The sequence below is a fragment of the Triturus cristatus genome, chromosome 10 (genome assembly GCF_964204655.1).
Source record: "Triturus cristatus chromosome 10, aTriCri1.1, whole genome shotgun sequence".
In the NCBI taxonomy this organism is placed as follows: Eukaryota; Metazoa; Chordata; class Amphibia; order Caudata; family Salamandridae; genus Triturus; species Triturus cristatus.
The window spans coordinates 324,993,786-325,016,568 of NC_140593.1; the positions used below are offsets into that span (position 1 = coordinate 324,993,786).

The window sequence follows — 22,783 nt, forward strand, 5'->3', positions numbered from 1 at the left end:
TCCTGAGGGACCCTGGGGGCCAACTAGCCCACCATGTGCTTCTAGTAAGCGCCACTGAGCTGCGTTGCAGAGAGGTGGTCCAGACTGTGCCACTTTTTACACATCTCTGCAACGCAGCTCTGTGGCGCATACTGGAGGTACCTAGTGGGCTAGTTGGACCCTAGGGACCCTCAGGATTCAAATGAACTTAATCTCCCAACTAAAAACGGCCACAGGGCGTGTTTACACAGTGGTGAAGGGAGGGGACGGGGCCTGAGTTAATGTGTGCAAACAAGCCCTGTGGCGCGTTTTAAGTTGGGGAAATAATTCCCCTTCAATCCTGAGGGCCCCTGGGGGCTAACTAGCCCACCAGGTGCTTCCAGTAAGCGCCACTGAGCTGCGTTGCAGAGAGGTGGTCCAGGCCGTGCCACTTTTTACACCTCTCTGCAACGCAGCTCTGTGGCGCATACTGAAGGTACCTAGTGGGCTAGTTGGACCCTAGGGACCCTCAGGATTCAAATGAACTTAATCTCCCAACTAAAAACAGCCACAGGGCGTGTTTACACAGTGGTGAAGGGAGGGGACGGGGCCTGAGTTAACGTGTGCAAACAAGCCCTGTGGCGCGTTTTAAGTTGGGGAAATAATTCCCCTTCAATCCTGAGGGACCCTGGGTGCCAACTAGCCCACCAGGTGCTTCCAGTAAGCACCACTCCACTGCGTTGCAGAGAGGTGGTCTAGGCCGTGCCCCTTTTTACATCTCTCTGCAACGCAGCTCTGTGGCGCTTACTGGAGGTACCTAGTGGTCTAGTTGGACCCTAGGGACCCTCAGGATTCAAGGGGACTTAATCTCCCAACTTAAAACGGCCACAGGGCGTGTTTACACAGTGGGGAAGTGAGGGGACGGGGCATAAGGTGATGTGTGCAAACATGCCCTGTGGCGCGTTTTAAGAGGTAGTTTTAATCCCCTGCCCTATTATATACTAGGGGCTTACAGAGGAGGTCATGCTGATCACAGGGGGACCCCAACGCATAGTGTTCCCTAGTGTATGTAGGTGTTTTCACTGTATTCTGAGTGTCTTTTAACATAGCACTGGCTCTAGGACTGGTTAGTCAGACTCAGTTACCACCAGTATCCATCTGAAACAGTTGAGGGTACAGGATGATTTTGCAACAAGGCTTCTTTCTGCTCTTCTGTTTGTTCTTTCTGCACGTTATCCTTCTTCCTGCACTTTTCTTCGTCTTTGAGGACTTCTGTTGCTTCTTTCTGCATTTCTTTTTTTTCTTTCTGTGCGTTTTTTCTTCTTTCTTCACATGTCCTATCTCTGTAGGCATAGTTAGAAATTAGCATTTAAAAAACCTTTGAAATTCACTGAAAAAACCATAGGTTTCAGGCACGTTATAGTTAGGAATTAGCATTTAAGAAACCTTAGAAATTCACTGAAAAAACCATAGGTTTCAGGGGCGTTATAGTTAGCTGGACTTTTCACTCGTACAAAACCATTGAAATTCCCCCGTTATAGTTAGTTCAGCTAACTATAACTCGCGCGCCCGCAATGCACTGCTGATGACGTCACATATTACATCACTCATGACATGGTCAGTGACATCACTCATGACATCACTGATGACATCTCAAATGACATCACTAATGACATCACTGATGACTTCATCCTTGTGATAGAGTGGCAGACCTCCTCTTCCCCTAATATAACCTTTGATACACACATTCAAAAATAGAAACTACAATGTTCAAAACAATGGACATACCAATACCAGTTACAACAACCTATTCAGTAATTCTAAGATCCACATACACATCCACTCATTCACCAACAGTCCTATACAGTCACTCATACATGTACTCACTCATCATATGTACTCACACACCTATACATCCTGTTACACAACGCCACTCATCCATAGAGTTACTCACACACATAGTCACTCATGCTAATAAAGAATCAAACATCTATTTACTTGCATATACAGTTATACACACACCACCACACTTACTTCTACAGAAACTTACACATACTTAGTCTTTTAAACAATCACTGATAGAAACACATACTTATTCATACAGGAACTCTTTCAATCTCTCACTCTCACATATACTCACTTATATACACCAAGAGCCACATATACTAGTTTAAAACATATGTAGTTAATCATAAAGACACTATTGAGACAGTCTATCACTCACTAACACACCCATGCACACACTCATCCACCCATACAGTCCTGCACACATGCTGTCTTCAACACATACAAACAGTGAGTCACTCATTCATGCACCTATGCACTATGTAATACCCCCACCGAACCATACAGACACTCAGACACTCATACTGATACTCAAAAAAACAACTAATAACCTATATAGACACTCATGTAGCTACTCACCAACCCATGCAGCCACTTATACACAAAGTGAGAGACTGATACAGATATTTACACATTTAAACATTACTCACTAAGCCATGTATTCACTAAGATACACTTAATCAGTCAGTTATACAATCAATTTTTCAAAAACAAATCATCCATTTAGACACTTACATACCCATGTATTCTTCCATCGACCTTGAGATATACATATATAAAACATATGTAATTTTCAGAAAAACACACATTCACTGGATGATGTCATCAGTGATGTCATTTGAGATGTCATCAGTGATGTCATGAGTGATGTCACTGACCATGTCATGAGTGATGTAATATGTGACGTCATCAGCAGTGCATTGCGGGCGCGCGAGTTATAGTTAGCTGAACTAACTATAACGGGGGAATTTCAATGGTTTTGTACGAGTGAAAAGTCCAACTAACTATAACGCCCCTGAAACCTATGGTTTTTTCAGTGAATATATATATATATATATGCTCCAAAGGCAGTTGCCCAGTTGGTTAGGCTACATATCTTCCACCCAAACACATACTACTATTGTGTTGCGTTGAGCTATGTTACTGTGTGCACTTATTCAATGCTATTTTATACCTTGTTATGCTATTTTTGTTTCGCTGTGTCATTCTCTGCATTTTAATCAAGAGTTCATTTATATTATGGCATTTGTTACTTCGTGGTATGTTATCTTACGCTGCACAAGGCTATGTAATGCGTGTCCTACACAATATATAATGGAATTTAACCTATTTATTTATCAACTGTTCCATAGTTTAGGCACAAAGCAGTAGCTATAGGAACGAATCACAGCTGTTTGTAAATGTGGTTGGCTAAAGCGCGTGCACATTTACTGCTAAAACATATAGCTACCCCTAAGGACAGGCAGTTATGAAAGGTACACTTTTACAGTAAAAAGGTGGGTGAGCGCTTCACATCATTTGATCTGTATGATTGTCTCTCTTTTGAATTCTTGTGGGGCGGAAGCGGTGAGAATGTTGCATATTTCTGTGTTCCAATGTAAGGTGCTTAGCGCTAGAAGGGTCAGACCTTTGACGAGGTGCAAGGCGGCCTGAGTGTGATAGAAATAGATAGGGTTGATCATAGACTTCGAAACGGCGGGAATTGGGACAGGATGATTTCAGGTAATTCAGTCAGACCGTTAACAGCTTTGAAGACAAGTGCGCATTATATTAATTTATGTTTTGACATGCGGTGCAGTCTTTTTATACACCCAACTATGACATGCACATGCATTCAGTATTACACCGTCACTGGAATAACCAAGCACATTTCACAGGTCTTTCCCATGAATTTTAAGTTGATGTTGTTAATTTATTTCGTGGTTGTCGAACATTTTGAAAAGTCTAGGTTGAAGTGCGTTTTGGTGTTAAAGTGTAGCAACAGGATATACAATCTCTAATCCAAAAATTCCCATTTAGCCCAATTTGTATAATTCTAGAAAAAACAGTTTAATTTTCTGTGCCTCCATCCCATTTCAGCATTCCTGCAAAATATGGAGTGCTTAATGTAAAAGTATTAGCTATTACATAAAACCACTGGTATAGACACACGTGTTATTTCACATCATGTTTATTTGCCCGGCGGTGTTATTCTTTATATGTTCTTGTTTTTAGTCCCTTTCTTCTCGAGATTGCAAACTCTGATAACATGAGAAAATAGGAATAAAAATGCTCCCACGGGAAAAAAAAGAATGCGCGCACTATAAGAATAGGAAGTAATGAGAAAAAAAGAAACAAGTACACGGTATTAATGGATTTTATTTTCAGATTCCCTTTTTGTGGATGGTCGGGGAGGTTAAAGGTTTATAAAAGTGAGATATGTTTTTTTACGTCTGTTTGATTGCCGAAAGGAACCGGTGCAAATGGTATTTATTTTCCCATGTCAAAATACATTATATAGAGTTGTGAGCATGAAAGACGTTATTGAGTGTAGACAAGATAGAATGTGCTGAAATAAATTAAACAACACGTGAAATACAGAGTAACAGATGGGAGACACCCTGTTGATAAAGGAGGGACGTTCTTTTCCTGGTGCAAAGCGTGGCTCTTGTTTGCCGTATCACTGGCACGTGCTTTATTCCCAGACAAGGTCAAATGCTGTTATTGTTCTCCTAAATATATAACAAAAGAGTTTTGCTTATTTTTAAACGGCATATTCTTCAATAAGCAATATTTGATTCTAGCGCCTCGTAGGCCGCTGCAGGCATCTGCACGTTGTGCACTAACAAGTGTGTTATGCCCTGCATAGTACTTTCATATCTTGCAGTTTACCAGTCCACCTGCTGCTCAGCCACAGTGTGTGTATGGAGTAGAATGTTGAGAATGCTGTGATGTGTGGAATGTTGGGTGTCTGACTGAGTGAGGTATGACAGTTACAGATGGGCTGAGCAGCAGGCAGGCTGCTCCTAGTGGGGCTGCTGTGGTATAGGACCAAGGGCTGACTACTGGGCTAACCTATTTCATTACTCCCTCTTTATCCAGTCTACCAAGCTGATGTACCTACTTACCATCCTGCTGTACAATTGGAATAAAGGTACTTAAGAACTTACATGGCTGCCAGTGTCTACTTTCTTTCACAGAGCACAACAAAGTGTTTCACCCATCTTGCAATGACACTATCCCTCGGTGCGACAGACCCACAGCGTGCCCTCGCAGCGGATAACAGGAAGTTGCATTTAGAGAGCAAAAGAGACTGAGCGCACCTATTCACTCGGCCGATACTAGAGAACTCGGGCGGCAAAGCAAAGCGGTCAGTCCCAATCTATATGTCTCTGGTAAATATCTTCTTTGAATAAGAATAGGTCCCAGAGCTTAGATACAGGAGTCCTAGAAGTTTACTGACAAAACGCAGGATGGGTGGGGCAGTGTGGGTGGATGGATGGGTGGGTGGGTTTTCGGGACTGCTGGCTGGATCATGGATACAAGGATGGATGGGTGGGTGGTGGGATGCTATGCAGGCGAGTGAATGGACTTGCACAGTGCACCTCTGTTCCAGCGTTTTCTAGCTTGGAGGTGGCGGGGGCATGAGACGTTATTTCCTGGCTCAGTCCAAGACCAATGTATCTTCAAACCTTGTTCGGTGAGCTCCAATTTAACAAATTTGCACCCATTGCCACTGCCAGTGACAGTACCAACACAGCTACTAACCATCACACTCCAACAAGTGTGACAATTCAGACTGTACAAGCCCCCCACAGCTAAAAGATTGGCTTGGACGGCAGGTATGAGTCGTTAACAAACTTCTGTTGCTGTGCTCAACTCTAAAATAGAAAGACAATGCCATCATGTGCCAGACTGTCTTACGCTATGCTGCGGACAAAGAAGTCCCGGTGCCAAGCACGTAAACCACAGGCTCAAATTAAGCACTGCAGAGGGTATCTGGATACAGGGGGTACAGCTTGACTGTAGATAGGTGGTTGCACAGATGTCCCCAGTATCGACACCGCGACAACGTAAACACACGTTCCACGCTCAAGTGTAGGAATAGTGATTTCCACATAGCGATTCCATCCGAATCACTATTTGGAAATTGCTATTCCTTATGTATGAAACATTTTGTTTAATATTTTTAATTTCTAGTGGGTCGCAAATCTAATGACCTCATGAATATTAATGAGGTAGTTTGCCGTTTGCGACTCATTATGAATTGCAGCCATCATGACTGTGACTGTGTTTTAATAAAGTTTTATTTTTTTTAAATGCAACCCGTTTTCCTTAAAGGAAAACAGGATGCATTTCAACAATTAAACTTTTGTTTCCTTTTTGGGTCTCGCCTAGCGTCGCAGCGCATACTGTGCTCGCTCTGAGAGATCTATTGTCGTTGGGTTGCTTTTGGAAGTGGGGTGGAAGCGCCGCCTCTGATTTTCATTGGCGCGTGTCACACTTTATGTTAAACACGTGCTTTTGATTTGTAGTGAGGCTTTTTGGTCCCCTCCCTGTCTCCTTTCTGGCCCGCCCACCCAGACTGGATATTTTGTTCGCGCACAGCATCTCTTTTGCTCGCGCACGACATCTCTTCCGCCTTGTTGCCTTTGGGACGCCTAACAGCCGGCCCCACTAATGCGTATCAGTGTCCAATCCAACCCTGTATGTATCTGTATCTGTAATCTTCATCGCTTCTTTTTGAAATATGTAACCTGTAATGAGTATGTTATTTGCAAATACGTAATTCTCACCATGAGTAACAGTAATAGCTATACCGAGTGTCTTCTACTATGAGGAAACTCAGAATTTCTCATGTAACGTTCTTAAAATTGCACAAATAAATATAGCGCAAACTCGACTCGAAGGCATTTGTTCCCCATTTTGAAGTCGGCAAATCTGGCCATTACGCCACGGTACTGAACTGAAAGTACTTAAAAAACGTTTCCCATAAAATTACACAAACTAAAACGCTCGTGGATTTACAGAGAGCGAGCATTCATGGTGTATGAAGTGCCAAATTTGTTTGGGATTTGAAAATGTGACTACAGTTTGGAGCATATAGGAGTCACTGCAACACCCCTCCGTCAAGGGTTGCTGCTGCTTGGACTGGATTGCTTCCGGTTGGACTTTGTGCTTCACTTCCGCTTCCCCCGTTAGAAGTAGTAGCACAGGTACCGGATGAGGGTCACCAGCAACCTATGTGTCCGGGTCCTTCAGTTACCCACTGCAGTCGCATCCATTGCCCCTGCCTCCGTAATGCAATCCCTCCTATGCCTCCCTGCGGGACCCTCCGCAGCCAGGAGGGTCAGGGTCATTCTGAACCAGGTATTGCTGCGGCGGGGCACTCTGTCATCCCCCTCCTGGACACCTCAGAGTCACGAGGTCAAGGTGCTGAGTACAACCACAGGTATATTTGACAGGGCGCAAGCGAGTTCACACACTGGCAGATGTGCACGTGCTTCTTATGAGTGTATATATATAGACATTCTGCTTAAGTCATTCTGACGTTTGGTTCTGTAACACATTGTGCCTGACCATAATATGGCCGCTAGACCAAGCTCCTCCAATGTCACCTTGTGTACGATGGATCTCTTTGGTGCAGGTATCTTAGTTGAATTGCTGTCTGTTGTAGACTTCTTCCAAAAGTAATTGAATAGGGACATTTGCAGTCATGACGGGTCGCTCTCAACTGGATGGATATGTGTCGGTTAAAATAAGATTGTTATACAAACAGGAAAGTTCAGACAAAATGTTTAAAGTTGCCAAAATGAAAGGCTGTCGCTAATGCTCATTCATATTATCATCAGCATTTTTAATGTATCACTTGGCAGTTTCTGTATTCTATAATATCTTGGATAGCGTGGTATATGTGATCCACTGCTTTTCAATTAGCTTTGGTGCTTTGCAGTTGCGGCCTTCTGAAGGCATTTTACAGGTTTGTTTTAGGATTGTAGTGAAAATAGGTGGAGCAAAAACACATTGGATTAAATGTTAGTTGCTTTGGGCTTGATTTCCAACTGCTAAAACAATGTGAGCAATCCTCAGAAATATTGTCTGTGCTTATTAATAACCAATTGTTTCTCTTTCGCATTTGTGAGAATTTAAGCTATTGCCATTTACAATGCCAGTAGCTCAAACTCTCCTAAATGAGAGAACTATTGTATTGCAAATGCTTGTTTAAAATGGTCTAAGTCCGATCAGTTGTTCCTGAGAAATTAGAATAAGAAAAATATTGATATCTGAGCACCGAGGAGGACTCGCTTCAATGAAGCAAAGCAGGATTGCTTTTGAGCAAGGGGAGCTGCATGTTAGCAGCTCCCCGTGCAAAGCAATGCCTGCTCCCGCAGGAGGCGGGGGGCCGGCGGGACCGTGGGGGCACTGAGACTCCCCCACGGTCCCCAACGCAAAGGGCCATTCTTTGCCAGAGTGAAGTAACAGGATTTTTGCCCAGCGCAAGGTATCCCAGCTACTGGTCCCACCAGTATTTTTTATAATCTTACAACACCACACATTGTTGAGATAATCACAAAAAGCATCAATAAACATCAAAGTCTTCTTGTTCAGTTTCTTTAGTTGTATTTATTCTTATAAGCAGTCAGAAAAAGCCAACACGTGTTTCGCGCTCCACTGCGCTTCTTCAGGGCTGTTACAAACATAGAATAATATACCGGTGGCGGTTTGTGCATTTACCTTCCCGAGTGCGGCATCTCTACATGGGCAACCTTTTGTTTGAATATGAATGCGGCTGGCTCGTTCGCTGAGATGCCCCGCCGCTGTGGATGCGGAGCAACATCACTAGGTAAATATTGGCAACTGAAACGACTACTCAACATTTCTTTCCGCCCATTGGGGCATAACATTTTTGTACGGACTTTGAGAGGAACCCACAGCGGTAATATGCACCCTTGGTTGACACTAAACTGCAAGTACCATCATGCTCCTGTGCCGACACCCAGTGGGGCAGGACCTGTAATTAAGAATAAATCATGTGCAATAATCAAGCCTCCTGTCGTCCGTAGTCAGCCAGTGAACAAGGGCACAACAGTGCTCGAAACGCGTTTGGCATGCAGTGAAAGCCGTGATGAGAAGTCGAGTTTGGTGCTGCCGGAGGCGGTTTGTGCATTTACCTTCCCGAGTTCGGCATCTCTACATAGGCAACCTTTTGTTTGAATATATATATATATATACAAAATTGAAAAAGGCAGTCGCCGAAACGCGTCTTTTTGTGTTTATTTGACCCAATAAATCGGGTTATGAATTCCCCGTGAGTGCTGTATTTTTGTACTTTGTAGCGGTGATATATATAAATGCAGCTACTGAAATCATATGATAAATTTGATTATAGATTAAGCGGCGGAATTACACTGTCTTTAAAAATATTACTAGTAGCAGTTATTTATGCTGTTTATTTTCAACTGTGAAACGCATTATAACATGTTCCACACTGTGAATTAACCATTTTTTACGTATTGATTCACTCTCAAAAACTTTCCCCTTGTCAGATGGATAGTAATTTAAAGATGGCGGGACTCGCCGATTTGCATTTCTAACGGAGCGAAGCGACTCCAGTATATGTAGTCTGTTTTCTCATTATTTAAATTCACACTTTTTTGTCACCACGGCACTCGTGAACAAGGGAGCAAGTCCCGAAACGCGTAGAGTGGGCCGTTTTGTTTAAATACATTTCTGCATTTGAAAGCCTGAAGAGTCTGTGGTTGCTGTTACTTTGTTTATCCCGAAAAGATTTTAGCTTTTGGTGCATTGAAAGAGGTTCGCTTCCTCGCCACAGGCCGCCATTGAAAGAGGCGGTGGAAAGGCGTTTTTCAGTGTGTTGGCACCGATACATGAGCATTGTATATATATATATATATATATATATATATATATTCACTTAAAAAACCATAGGTTTCACACATGTTATAGTTAGCTGGACATTTCACTAGTAAAAAACCAATGAAATTCCCCCGTTATAGTTAGTGCAGGCAACTATAACTCACGCGACCGCAATCCTCTGCTGATGACGTCAGATATTACATCACTGTATTTAGACACTTATTTACCCATGTTTTCTTTCATTAATCTTTAGCTATACATATATTACAAATATTTATTTTTCATAAAGACACATATGTCATCAGTGATGTAATATCTGACGTCATCAGCAGAGGATTGCGGTCGCGTGAGTTATAGTTGCCTGCACTAACTATAACGGGGGAATTTCATTGGTTTTTTACGAGTGAAATGTCCAGCTAACTATTACATGTGTGAAACCTATAGTTTTTTAAGTGAATTTGCAAGGTTTTTTAAATGCTAATTCGTAACTATAACGTGTGTGAAACCTATGGTTTTTTCAGTGAATTTGTACGTTTTTTTAAATGCTAAGTTATATATTTATAATTTTTTTTTTTTCAGGTTTTTCACCGTGCGCGCACCGTTGAGCACCACCCCGTGATCACAGGGTGGCCACAAGGACTAGATACACTGATCCTGATGTGGAGCAAAGTTAAGGATGAGGACTGGTTCGGTGCTGGGGCTCACGAGGAGCTTTGACTTGCAGTTATAAGTGCGCCGTATTAAGGTGGATATTTGGTCACTACAACTCCCAGAAAGCTAAAAACACCACATTGATCGGAGGAGCCCCAATAGGGGCGCGGTATGTTATGCTACAACAGAGGGGATGTGTGACCACCGCAGCACGTACCTTTAGTCATTTGCCTCAGATGAAGAGAATGTCTCGAAACGCGTCAGGCTCGGCGCAAGGCTGCTACAATTGACTGGCGTTTGAACCTTGTCCATACCTACAAATAAAGGCTGGTGACCTTCATCTTTGTTCGAGTGCTTCTCTAGCAGGCACCATTGTTTTTGAATATATATATATATATATATATATATATATATATATATATATATATATATATATATATATATATGTAGAGAGAGAGAGAGACAATGATCTGAGTACGTCTCTGACCGTGTCCATAGTTGGAGGTGTACCTGCTAATCCCTCTGAACCTCCACAAATCCAGGGGTGTTTTTGTTGTTTATCTACAAACTTGTCCTGCAACTTCCAAAACCCACTGATGTGAGCGGCAGTGCTTTCACTACACAAATTGATACCAGGAAAAGAATGCATGAATCCATTTACAATTGTAAAATTGCGTTTTATGAACAGCATACATTAACACACACTTGTAAAGTAGAGCTTTAAGTGCTTAAATTCCTTTATGCAACTATCTTATGTAATGAGGCTCTTTGTACTGGCAGCCACACAGCTGTGCCTCACAATTTCTTTTTTTTCTAAACAAACCTGATTTAAACTGGGTTTGTGCAATTTCACAGTGTTGTGGTCTCTTACCTGCAATATACGTTTGCTCGTGAAGCTCTGTGATACTTAGCAGCTCTGCATTTTGTTGTTGACAACTGGCCCTTGCTTGGTGCCATGGAAGGGCAGATTGAGAGTTTATCTGATAGTAAACACCAGTCAATGCATCCATACTCCACCACATATCTGTAGTATCTGTGGGAGCAAATGGAGATATTTAGTTTTGTGCAGGAACCTGAGAACAATGATGTATCTTAGAGTTCCATCTCTGTGAGAGGGCAGGAGGCAATTGATTACTAAAGTGAAAGATGTCAAATCAGTATATTTACTAAGTACATATTCATTGATAAATGCTAATCACTTGCAACTGACAGCACCAGAAAATCAGCATTTGTTTTAGAAATGTTAAATATATTCCTTCATAAAAGCTGCAGTGAGCAAGTTGTATTTAAATCATGAATTCAAGATAACAGCTAATCATGCCGTGGGAAAAAGGAAATTACAACAAATGTTATGGGGAAATAGGGAAGCATAAAAATATCACATGACCTTGTCAGTAGTCCACCTGGGACTGTAACATAACAGACTGTGCTGACTAACCACTGCCCTAATACACTGGGCAGAAACAAACTCAACCCCTTATCTGTGATTTCCTTGGATACAGACAGAAAGAGCATGCTATAGGGTGGAATGACAATTCCTTTGGTGGGTATTAGAGCAGTACTGGTTCACCAAGTAGAAATTGAATGTACTTTTTCCCAGTATGAATAGTTACCATGAACAGCATCACCCCCAGCCTAGTCTCAATAACTGCATGCTGCCACGAAGTAACTAAGCCAATAATGATCTAATTGAACCTACCGGTTCAAATATAGGTAGATATTTTATAATCAGGACATAGCAGGAAAACTGGTCTATAGGATTTTAGGTAGGTGAGCATCTTAACCATTTTACAGAAGTCCATAATGTATGCTAATTGTCAAGAACTGGTTAATGGAGGCCCACTCATAACTTTCCTAAGAAGCTGAAGGAAACGTGGTGTGATCGCAGGAATAAAAACAATGTATAATTAAGTTGGGAATGAATGCCTGTCACTTTCCCAACCTGTATTTCTTATGGTGTTAAGTGTGCCCATTTTGACTGGCGATGCTATATATTCTGTGGCTGTGATTGCAAAAGTATGGGTCGGAGGGTCAGGGAAAAAAAGGTAAATATCCCTACTTTTCTCATTTCCTATGGATAAAGCATATAATTGAGAGTAGTGCTTGCTAAATACTTCTTATGTTTCTAAATCTGTATCAGTGTGTTTCCCTGCTGAAATATGAATTTCTAATATTCTTTGGTAGGTGACTAAATCACGGGTTTGGGTTTGCTAGCAAGATGTCTACGTTATCTCTGTGTTCCATTCTTAGATGTTGGGATCTCTGATTCTGTTGTTCTAGTCTTTTTGTGATAATAATCCTGATTGAGATTAGATAATGCCTATCCCATTCTGAAATCTATGAAGACTGCAATCAGCATTGATTACTAGAGAAACATGTTTGTGCTCTAAGGCTAGTCAAGTTTTGCATCTGGTGACAGCGTATTCCTGTATGAATCCTCTGATGCCAATTTTCAGAGAAACACAAACTGTACCCAGGTTGCCTGTACCATAATGTATACTAATAAATTATTTAACAAAGGCTTTGGCCCTTATCATGTAGCCCTTTTTTGCAGGAGACCTTTTGGAAAAGTCCATCCGTGATTATGTGGCTTTAAGGTAAAGGTACGTCCCTCGGGGTGTTGCCATCTCAGGGATCTATTGGATTCAAGATCTCTGTTTAGAGAGCTATAGGCCTAAGAGGTCTACTGCCTACAAGTGCACATTGTAATACAGTTCAAGTCACCTATTATAATAAAAGGGCCGGTTAGTGACAGATGACTTTCTCCAATATCCCCAATTTCCAATTTCACCATCTTTGAGGCTGTATAAGAAACATTTGGTCAGGTGAAAATTCCATATGCTGAGCCCTAAAACCACCCATCTCTGGTTTGGGTTTGATTTCCTGCTTACAATCTGAAAGTTAGGGTTATATTCTAATATACCAATTTCTTTGACTGAGGCTCTCATTGAGCTCTTCATGAATTGCTCTTCTCCTATCCGATCATATAGTCCCCTGTCCATCCTAGCGATTCAGATTTCTTGCAGGCATCCTATAGAAGGCTGGAAGGCATCTATCTCCTGCTTAATTCTTTGCTGCTTGATTTAGCAATTAAGCCATTTAATATTCGGGGTTAATATTTTACACTGCTCCTTCTAAGCTAGACCTCAACTAACCCATAATTTCCATTTTCCTTCCAAAACCCCAATCCCCAGCCCCCATTTCTTCCCCTCAGCCTCCCCATCCCAGCTGTAAACCTCCCCTCTCCCCAGGGGCCTAACCAACCTGTGGCAAGGTCTCCTCCCCTTTATCTCCCCCACCCCTATCAATAGTGGATGCAGATGTCTAAATCCTGAGAACATGGCTCCAGCCCAATCATCCCTGAAGTCCATGCTCAGGTTCAATTCAAATTTTAGTTCCAAGAGTTCTATACAAGTCCTGGACCAGTTCTCTCATTTTGGAAAGGTGATGCGTTTGGTACATTTAAGTATTACATTTCACTGTTGAAGGAAGAGTTTGGCCTCAGGTACATCTTCAAAATTTTGCATGGCCTCCTCCAGTTGTTCATATATATATGTGTGTCCCAAACTGCCAAACCCCATTGATGTGAGCGGCTGTGCTTACATACAACAATAATTGATACAGGCAAAAGAATGCATGAATTACATTACATTACACATTCATTCTTAAAGAAAAATAGCCCCATATTAGCAGGAACTTCCAAAGCTTTAAACTCTTGTAATAATATCCGGAGCTCCTGCTGCATTCTAGCTTTTTCTCAAGTGCAGTTCAGCTGAGCGAGCCAGATAATCTTCAACTAAATCGATGAAAAAACATGCAACATCGCCAACAATAAAAACACGTTTTCAAAAGACAATTTCATGTTTCAGTTACTGTGTTACGTTATATTTTATAGGGCATATTAACACCAAATGTGTTGTACAAGGTGCCAACGACTCAGTAACCATATGAAACAGATTGCTGATTGTTTCAAATAGAAGGGAAGGTCTTTCATTATTTCCCCATGTCATGTCATGACAATTTTCGTTTTTACTATTTCTGCAATATTTCTGTATTTTTTGAGAAAGAAAGAACAATCTACCAGTCTAATGTTGCTGTGTTTCCACCTGCATAATAAGTATCTGGCATTCTTGTGGAGCACTGATGCAGTGATCACACCAAATAATGAATAAACTGCAGCCTGTTCCATGGATGCTCTATTATCTACAGCAAAATTGGACCCAAACTTCAGGAAGATTTTCTGGGGTCAAAATAGGTCAGTGTGACATTCTTTATGTGAGAGCGGGGCACAGTCTTTAGAAGTGCAAGTGGGGATGTGTATATTTTCCCCTCCCCCATCCTGCCTGAGATGGCCCATCCAGATAAATCTAGTACCTCTATTGTGTGGCTGTCTGGGAGACACAAAGACCAAAGACACAAAGGCTAACGGCCAACTACACCCAGTCGTGTGACCCAGGAACAGGCTGCAGGCACCAAATGGATGGGAAAATGCTAACTGTCTAAAAATCAAAAGACACACAGATGATGAATGGAATGCAGAGAAAATCAAACATTCACCCCCACTCAATAGATCTGGGTTAAATCCATCGTTCTTTTGCTTGCCATGCCACTCCAGTTTAGACTGAGCCATATGCAAACCAGTCTTGACCCTGTGCCTCATGGGAACAGTCCAGCCTGAAATGCCAAGCCAGGTCTTTCCTGAACCGGAAACAAGCATCCTGGGACTGGTTTCGCGGTAACACCCATTATCAGCAAAGCTAGCTTGAATCAACTGGCAAAGTGAGCAAGGGACCCACTTCTGGGCATACCCTGCCAACTTAGGGTGAACAAAGCAAACACAAACAGATGATGGAGACGGTGTGCTGAAACCTTTCAGACACTCACCCCATTGACAGATCTGGGTTAAATCCATCGTTCTTTAGCTCACTTCGCCACCCCAATTTAGACCCAGCCATATGCAAATCAGTCTTTACCCTGTGCCTCATGATATTAGTCCAGACCAAACTGCCAAGCCTGGTCCTCCCTGGACCACAAACAAGGATACTTGGACTGATTTCAGGGCATCACCCCCCATCAAACAAGCAAAATTGAAACCAGTGGCACAGTGAGCCCAGGACCCACGTCTGGGCATACCCGGTGCAATTAGGGCGAGAAAGAAAAAGACACACAGATGATGGACTGAACTCAGAGCAAATCAAACATTCACCCCCACTCAATAGATCTGGGTTAAATCCATTGTTCTTTTGCTCAACATGCCACCCCAGTTGGCCTGGCAGTTCAGGCTGGACTGTTCTCGTAGGGTACAGGATCAAGACTGATTTGCATATGGCTGGTTTAAACTGAAATGGCCTGGGGAGCAATACAACTATGGATTTAGGCCCAGATCTCTGTACTGGGCTGAATGTTTGACATTGCTCAGCATTCTGTCCATCAATTGTTCTTTTTGCATTTGTCACCCTGAGTGGGATGGCTTTGTCCAGACATGATTTCCGTGCTCTCCATGCCACAGGAGTCAAGCTAGCCTGGCTGATGAGGGGTGAAACCCCCAAATTGGTCCTAGGATGGTTGTTTCCGGTCCAGGGAGATCCTAACCTGGCAGTTCAGGCTGGACTGTTCCCACAGGGAACAGGGTCAAGACTGATTTGTATACGGCTGGATTTAAACTGGAATGGCCTTGGGAGCAAAAAAATGATGGATTTATGCCTAGATCTCTGTACTGGGATGAATTTTTCACATTGATCAGCATTCTGTTCATCAATTGTTCTTTTTGCATTTGCACCCCGAGTGGGACGGGTATGCCCAGACGTGTGTCCAGTGCTCTCCATGCCACTGGAGTTAAGATAGCATGACTGCTGAGACCCGACCTAGGATGCTTGTTTCCAGTCCAGGGAGAACCTGGCCTGGCAGGTCAGCCTGGTGTCAAGACTGATTTGCATATGGCTGGGTTTAAACTGGAATGGCATGGGGAGCAAAAAGACAATGGATTTAGGCCCAGATCTCTGTACTGGGTGAATGTTTGACATTGATCCGCATTCTGTCCATCAATTGTTCTTTTCGCATTTGTCACCCCGAGTGGGACGGGTATGCCCAGACATGGATTTCATACTCTCCATGCCGCTGGAGTTAAGCTACCTTGGCTGATGAGGGTTGAAACCCCGAAACCAGTCCTAAGATCCTTGTATCTGGTCTAGGGAGAACCTGGCCTGGCAGTTCGTGCCGAACTTATCCCACGGGGAACATGGTCAAGACTGATTTGAATATGGCTGGGTTTAAACTGCAATGGCCTGGGGAGCAAAAAAAAGATGGATTGAGGCCCATATCTCTGTACTGAGGTGAATGGTTGACATTGATTAGCCTTCCGTCCGTCAATTATTCTTTATGCATTTGTCACCCTGAGTGGGACGGGTATGCCCAGACATGTGTCCAGTGCTCTCCATGCCACTAGAGTCAAGCTAGCATGACTGCTGAGGGGTAAAACCCCAAGACCGGCCCAAGGATGCTTGTTTCCTGTCCAGGAAGAACCTGGCCTGGCAGTTCCGGCTGGACTGTTCCCATAGGGAACAGTGTCAAGACTGATTTACATATGGCTGGGTTTAAACTGGAATGGCATGGGGAGCAAAAAACAATGGATTTAGGCCCAGATCTCTGTACTGGGTGAATTTATGATATTGATCAGCATTCTGTCTATCAATTGTTCTTTTTGCATTTGTCACTGCGAGTGGAACGGTTATGCCCAGACATGGGTCTTGTACTCTCCATGCCACTGGAGTTAAGCTAGCCTGGCTGATGCGGGGTGAAACCCTGAAACCAGTCCTAGGATGTTTGTATCTGGTCCAGGGAGAACCTGGCCTGGCAGTTCGGGCTGGACTGATCTCAAGGGGAACTGGGTCAAGACTGATTGGAATATGGCTGGGTTTAAACTGGAATGGCCTGGGGAGCAAAAACATAATGGATTTAGGTCACGATCTCTGTACTGGGGTGAATGTTTGACATTGATCAGCATTCTGTACATCAATTGTTCTTTTTGCATTTGTCACCCCGAGTGGGACGGGTATGCCCAGACGTTGGTCCCTTGCTCTACATGCCACAGAAGTCAAGCTAGCCTGGCTGATGAGGGTGAAACCCCAAAATCAGTCCTAGGATGCTTGTTTCCGGTCCAGGGAGAACCTGGCCTGGCAGTTCAGGCCACATTGTTCCGACTGGGAACAGGGTCAAGACAGATTTGCATATGGCTGGGTTTAAACTGGAATGGCCTGGGGAGTAAAACACGATGGATTTAGGCCCAGATCTCTGCACTGGGGTGAATGTTTGACATTGTTCAGCATTCTGTCCATCAATTGTACTTTTTGCAGCTTTCTAAAAATTGAATTTTCAGAACTGTGACTTAGAATCCAATTTTACCATTAAAGAGGAGGATTTTAAATTACAGTTCCCCAGACACCAAACATGACTTTCCTACCTGCTCCCAATCAACAATTATCACACACTAAATGTAATATGGTATCCCAATGTTATTATATGGGCGATGCAGGCCTCACAATAGCGAAAAATGAATTTGTGAGTTTTTCACTGCCAGGACATGTAAAATTTGAACGTATATGGCCAACGTTTTTGCTGCAAAGCACATTGTCCTACGGACTATCTGGGCCTACTTTAGGGGTGCCTTATGCAATAGAAAGGGATTTTAAGGCTTGGCAAGGGGGTTATTTTGCCAATTCGAATTGACAGTTTGAAACTACCAACAGGCTGCATTGGCAGGCCTGGGGCAGGTTTGAAGGGACTACTTAAGTGGGTGGCTCTTTAAGTGCTGCATGCCCACTAGTAGCATTTAATCTCCCTGTGCTCGGTATCTGGTATACAAGTTTGCTAAGGACTTATAAGTAAATGAATATGCCAATCAAGTGTGAGCTGATTTTATCATGTTTTAGGGAGTGGGCACATGCCCTTTAGCACTAGTTAGCAGTTGTAAAGTGCACAGAGCCCAAAGGCCAACAAAAATAATTTGGAAAAATAGGAGGGGTGAAGGCAAAAGGTTTGGTGGAAGAACACCTGGAGGCTGGCAGGTCTAACAAAGCCAATAAAGTAGGAGTCATTATGACAGACCCAAAGATTAAAGCAATGTTTCCCCATTACTCAATTGGAAGTTTAACCAACTAGGGGGGACCTGGTATTTCTCCGCCCTCTGCAGGACCTACATTTATGTTGGCTAGGGTGAAGAAGTGGAGTGAACAACAAGATATTAAAACACCAGATGATGGCTATTTCTGGTGATTGTCGAGAGAGCAAGTGCAGGGATGGGGTGAAATCTACCTTGAAATGGGCTTAAGGACCCTTGCAAAAAGAATGAAGAGGAACAAATGCACTAACACAGGTAGGATGGTTCAGATTCAGGGCTAGAATTAATAATTCATCGCAATCTTAATAGTTATCAAAAAAATATTGCCTATTTCAACTTGGTGAGGTAGAGTTAGTTAATAGAGCAACCTATATTATCACAGTTGGCCCAACAGAAACATTTGCACAGGATGCTGATAAAGAGCAAACAGGAGTTCGTGCTAATGAAAAAAGTTGAGCAAATACCACCAAATGCAGCATCTTGGACCAGAGCCATGCCTAGATGGATGTTTAAGTCAGTTCTAATTATTGTATTATCCTTTATGCAACATAATGTAAAAGGCATTGTGGGCAAAGTACTATTTTCTTTTAAATAATAATTTAACTGTTTTTAAACTACTGACGGATACTAGATAGAATGATCAAATGAAATATGAAATTATATTATACGAAATCATATATATTCCAATATATATAATAAGTATACTTTCTATATTAAAATGAGTGGTGGCCAACTTGGCTGGTATGTGTTGCCTAAATGTCATGCTGTAAATAAAATAAACACAATTAACAAATCCATAGAAAACTTAATATTCTATCTGCATTCCTCACGAAGGGCATCAGAAATTAGATGAAACATTAATCATATCTTTCAAGGTCTGTCGACCGAAACAAAGTTTATTGATTGACTGCACTGTTATCTGGACTGTAGCCAATGACAACTAATATTTCAATAAAACTTCCACAGCCCCACTACATTGGCCAGTTTGCGTTATACAGGAAATGAATGTTTGTTTAAGTAAACAGTGAGGTGACATGGCCACGCTCTTTCTGAACTTATCAATTGAACACATTTTCCTGTCTATTCCCAGCAGGAAAACGGACGAAAGCTTGCACCCTCATTGTCTTTCCTTTTCCTTTTCACGATAGCTAGAAGATAAGCACATTGAAGTATTGAAAGAATCCCCTCTCGCCCCCACTCCCCCCAACATTCCCTGGAGCATTATTTAGAAAAACGTCAAACTGATATTTGCTTGATTTTGCTTACAGGGGAAGATTTCTTAATAATCACTGTTTTTTCAGTTGCGTTACTTTTGGGGGGTCGCCGGTTTGATGACGTCTGACATATGTTCGAGAGTATGCATCCATTCTCCTCTCCTTCTCCCCTCTCCCCTACCTTCCCCCTACCTCCCTCTCTTCGTTTCCCTCATGAAGCCGCACCCTGACCGCTGCAATGAAATATGGCCTCTGGGAAAAGTGGCGACGGTACAAAGTGCGGCCCTGTCCTGGCCCATCAAAACGGGCTTCCAAGGGCTCCTGCCCACAGGGGAAATTCCTGGTAGAATAAAAGACCTGTCCGGCCCTGTGAGCCTCCACAAACTAACCTTGTGCATTTTCTTCATAGAGATTCAGCCAGGAGTGAGAAAAGCTAGGGTGAACGCAATACCTGTGAAACTTTTCCCCTTTTGATGTGTCAGAACTACAATCAGTTACACTTCATTGACTAGTCACAACCTGGATACTGGAAATGTTTTCTAGGAACTTTTACATAGGAACAATAAAGCTATAGGTGGATTTCATCCACATTAATATAGTATCAACATCACTACACTCGACTTAGTAAACAGAACATTTTAATTTCATAAGACAGAGTGAAAGAAATGTGAGAATGAGTCACAGTTGAGTGGATGAATGAGTAAATCCGTGAATAATTAATGGATGAGCATGTGTATCAATCGACTGACAAATGGGCGAGTGTACGATTCAATGGTTCAATAGGTGGGAGCATGGATAATAGGTAAATGCACGAATGAATGAATGAGTGAGTGCATGGATGGACACATGCAGGCTACACCAATCTTACAGGCTGAATCTCAAGACAGCAGTCGTGAAAATTGTCCAAAAGTATAGCCCAGGCAGAAGTGTATCTCTTCCCTTGTAGTAAAAGGTGGTTTGGACTCCTGTGGCATATGGTATATCACTTCTGATTATCATAATGTAGATTAAAATTATCTGAAGTAGTAAAGTTTCAATTGCCCTACAGGCTTGCAGCGACCTGAGTGAAATGAGGGGTATGCTCAATGGATACTAATACAATTTGGCGTTTATAGAAGATTTTAAACTGTATTTTCAGATTCTGTCATTCTTTTGTTACATTCTTTAAACTGGTTTTGGTGTTGGTATATTTTTTTTTACATACACTGGGGACAAAAAACCTATAATAAAACAATCAGTAATGGCTGTGATAATTATAAAATGCCCAGAATTAACAATATTGTACCAGCACAAGCAATAGAGCAGGGGTAGGTGGTCATATTCTAACTAATTATCACTGCTGTGCACACTCAGTTACCCATAGTGTGTGTCTAGATTTGCACCACTCATTAGCAATCCTTAAAGCATGGGTAGAGCTGCCCATTACTCATTTAAGATTTGCACTCACAAATCTTGATTACTGGCACAGATTTGCATCTTCAGGAATGAACTCTACCTAATTAATCCCTGTGTGTGTACAGATTTGCCTCATCACTCAGTAATTACAAGTACCTTCTTATATTTGCACTATCGTTAAGAATTATTTAGTACCTGCCCAGCATTGCACCTTCACTCAGAAATCTTAACTGCATGCCCACATTTCGATCATTATGGCTTGCATGAGTGCACCCAGTGTTGCTGGGTATATGTTATGGCCCAGAGCATGTTCTCCAAACTTTCCAAAAGCCAGCTGTACCAGCTACTTTTAAACTCTGCAAAGGAGAGCACTTGATGCTGTTTATGATGGAGAGGTAGTAGTAGGCATCAGAAATATAAGTAGAGGTAGTGGCATTTTTCTATTGCATTGCCGCCATTCAGAGAACTCTGTGGCACTGCAGTTACTGAAGTTTCCACGATTGTCATTGTAAATGCCAAACCCTATTGCAGCGAGTGGTCTTGCTGTATCAAGATGGTTACACCATGTTGCTTTAAGCTTTACCATTTGCTTTGACAGCTACCAAAACCTCAGCACTCATGATTATGTCACAGCAATGTCGCGACCACACATGTAATACCAGGAGAGAGGGTAGGCACTGATTTGCCTAGAGTGGTATGGTGGGCAAAGAATAATGGACTGGACCGGGGAAGAGGTGGCGTTTAGACTTGGGACCAATGTTAGCTATTTACGAGTAATCAGAGTAATTTTGCTAATTACTCATTACTCTTGTGACGCAAAATATGCAATTACACCAGCTTGGGTAATTAGGAGTAATTTGGGGCAAACCCCCTGCCACAGGAGCACAGGAATGACAAACCAAGAGTGAATGAGTGGCCACTGGCTACTAAGGTTTGTGTGTGTCCTGTAGCATTTAGTGACAATTACACTCGGACATGAAATTTGAATTAAAGTACTGTACATCTGTAGTGAATAATCTCTAAAACATAATTTGATATGTTATATGTATTTTTAAAGCACCATATCACCTGTGAGGGTATCCTGTCCCCATGCAATATTAATGTAGTGTTTATTGCAAGCCTATTCTGTCAGACAACCCAAACGCTGCTGGGAGGAGTGTAGGTCTGTTCACGCGAGTGTGTGAACAAAAGAGAGAGCAAGGGCACAGTCAATATGAAGGAAATGAAAAGAAAAGTTGTAGTTGAAGGGATTCCTTGCAGCATGTCTAGCGGATTCAGATCATGAAATAGACCACCAAGACATCACACTCAGAGAAACTTCTCTGTGGCATCCAACGAGTCCTTGAAAGACTCTGATGTGTCCAGCACTGACGCCTGAGGTTTATCATTGATTGTTCTTACTTTCTGAAGAGTGGGCAGTCTCAGGAGACCTCAGGGTCACCAAGAGAGTCACTCCTCTGAAGATAAGCAAGACATATTAGGATGTATAATTAAGAAGGAGATTCAGCAACATGAGGATGAGCATGCCCCCAGGAGCTTCAGGTAAGCAGGAGCTTCATTGATCAATGTCCCTGAGAAGGAACCTCTGGGCACTAGAGCATGGCCAGGAGTCACAAGTAAATGACACAGAGCAGGATCCCTGGCACCCCCTGGGGAGCAAGATCCATTGGGAGACGCGGGATCCTTGAACACCTTAGGGTCAGCAGGATTTCAGGTGACTAAAAGTGAGCATAAACATCAGGAACTT

General features: G+C 42.5%; 1 protein-coding gene across 1 annotated transcript in view; it reads right to left on the reverse strand.

Moving 5' to 3' along the window:
- MRC1 (mannose receptor C-type 1) overlaps positions 1-22,783 on the reverse strand; it is an 841,411-nt gene that overhangs the window by 673,035 nt on the left and 145,593 nt on the right. The window contains exon 4 of the mRNA XM_085631521.1: positions 11,183-11,344. Within this exon, the coding sequence (XP_085487647.1) occupies positions 11,183-11,344 (162 nt within the window). The remainder of the gene's footprint in view (positions 1-11,182; positions 11,345-22,783) is intronic.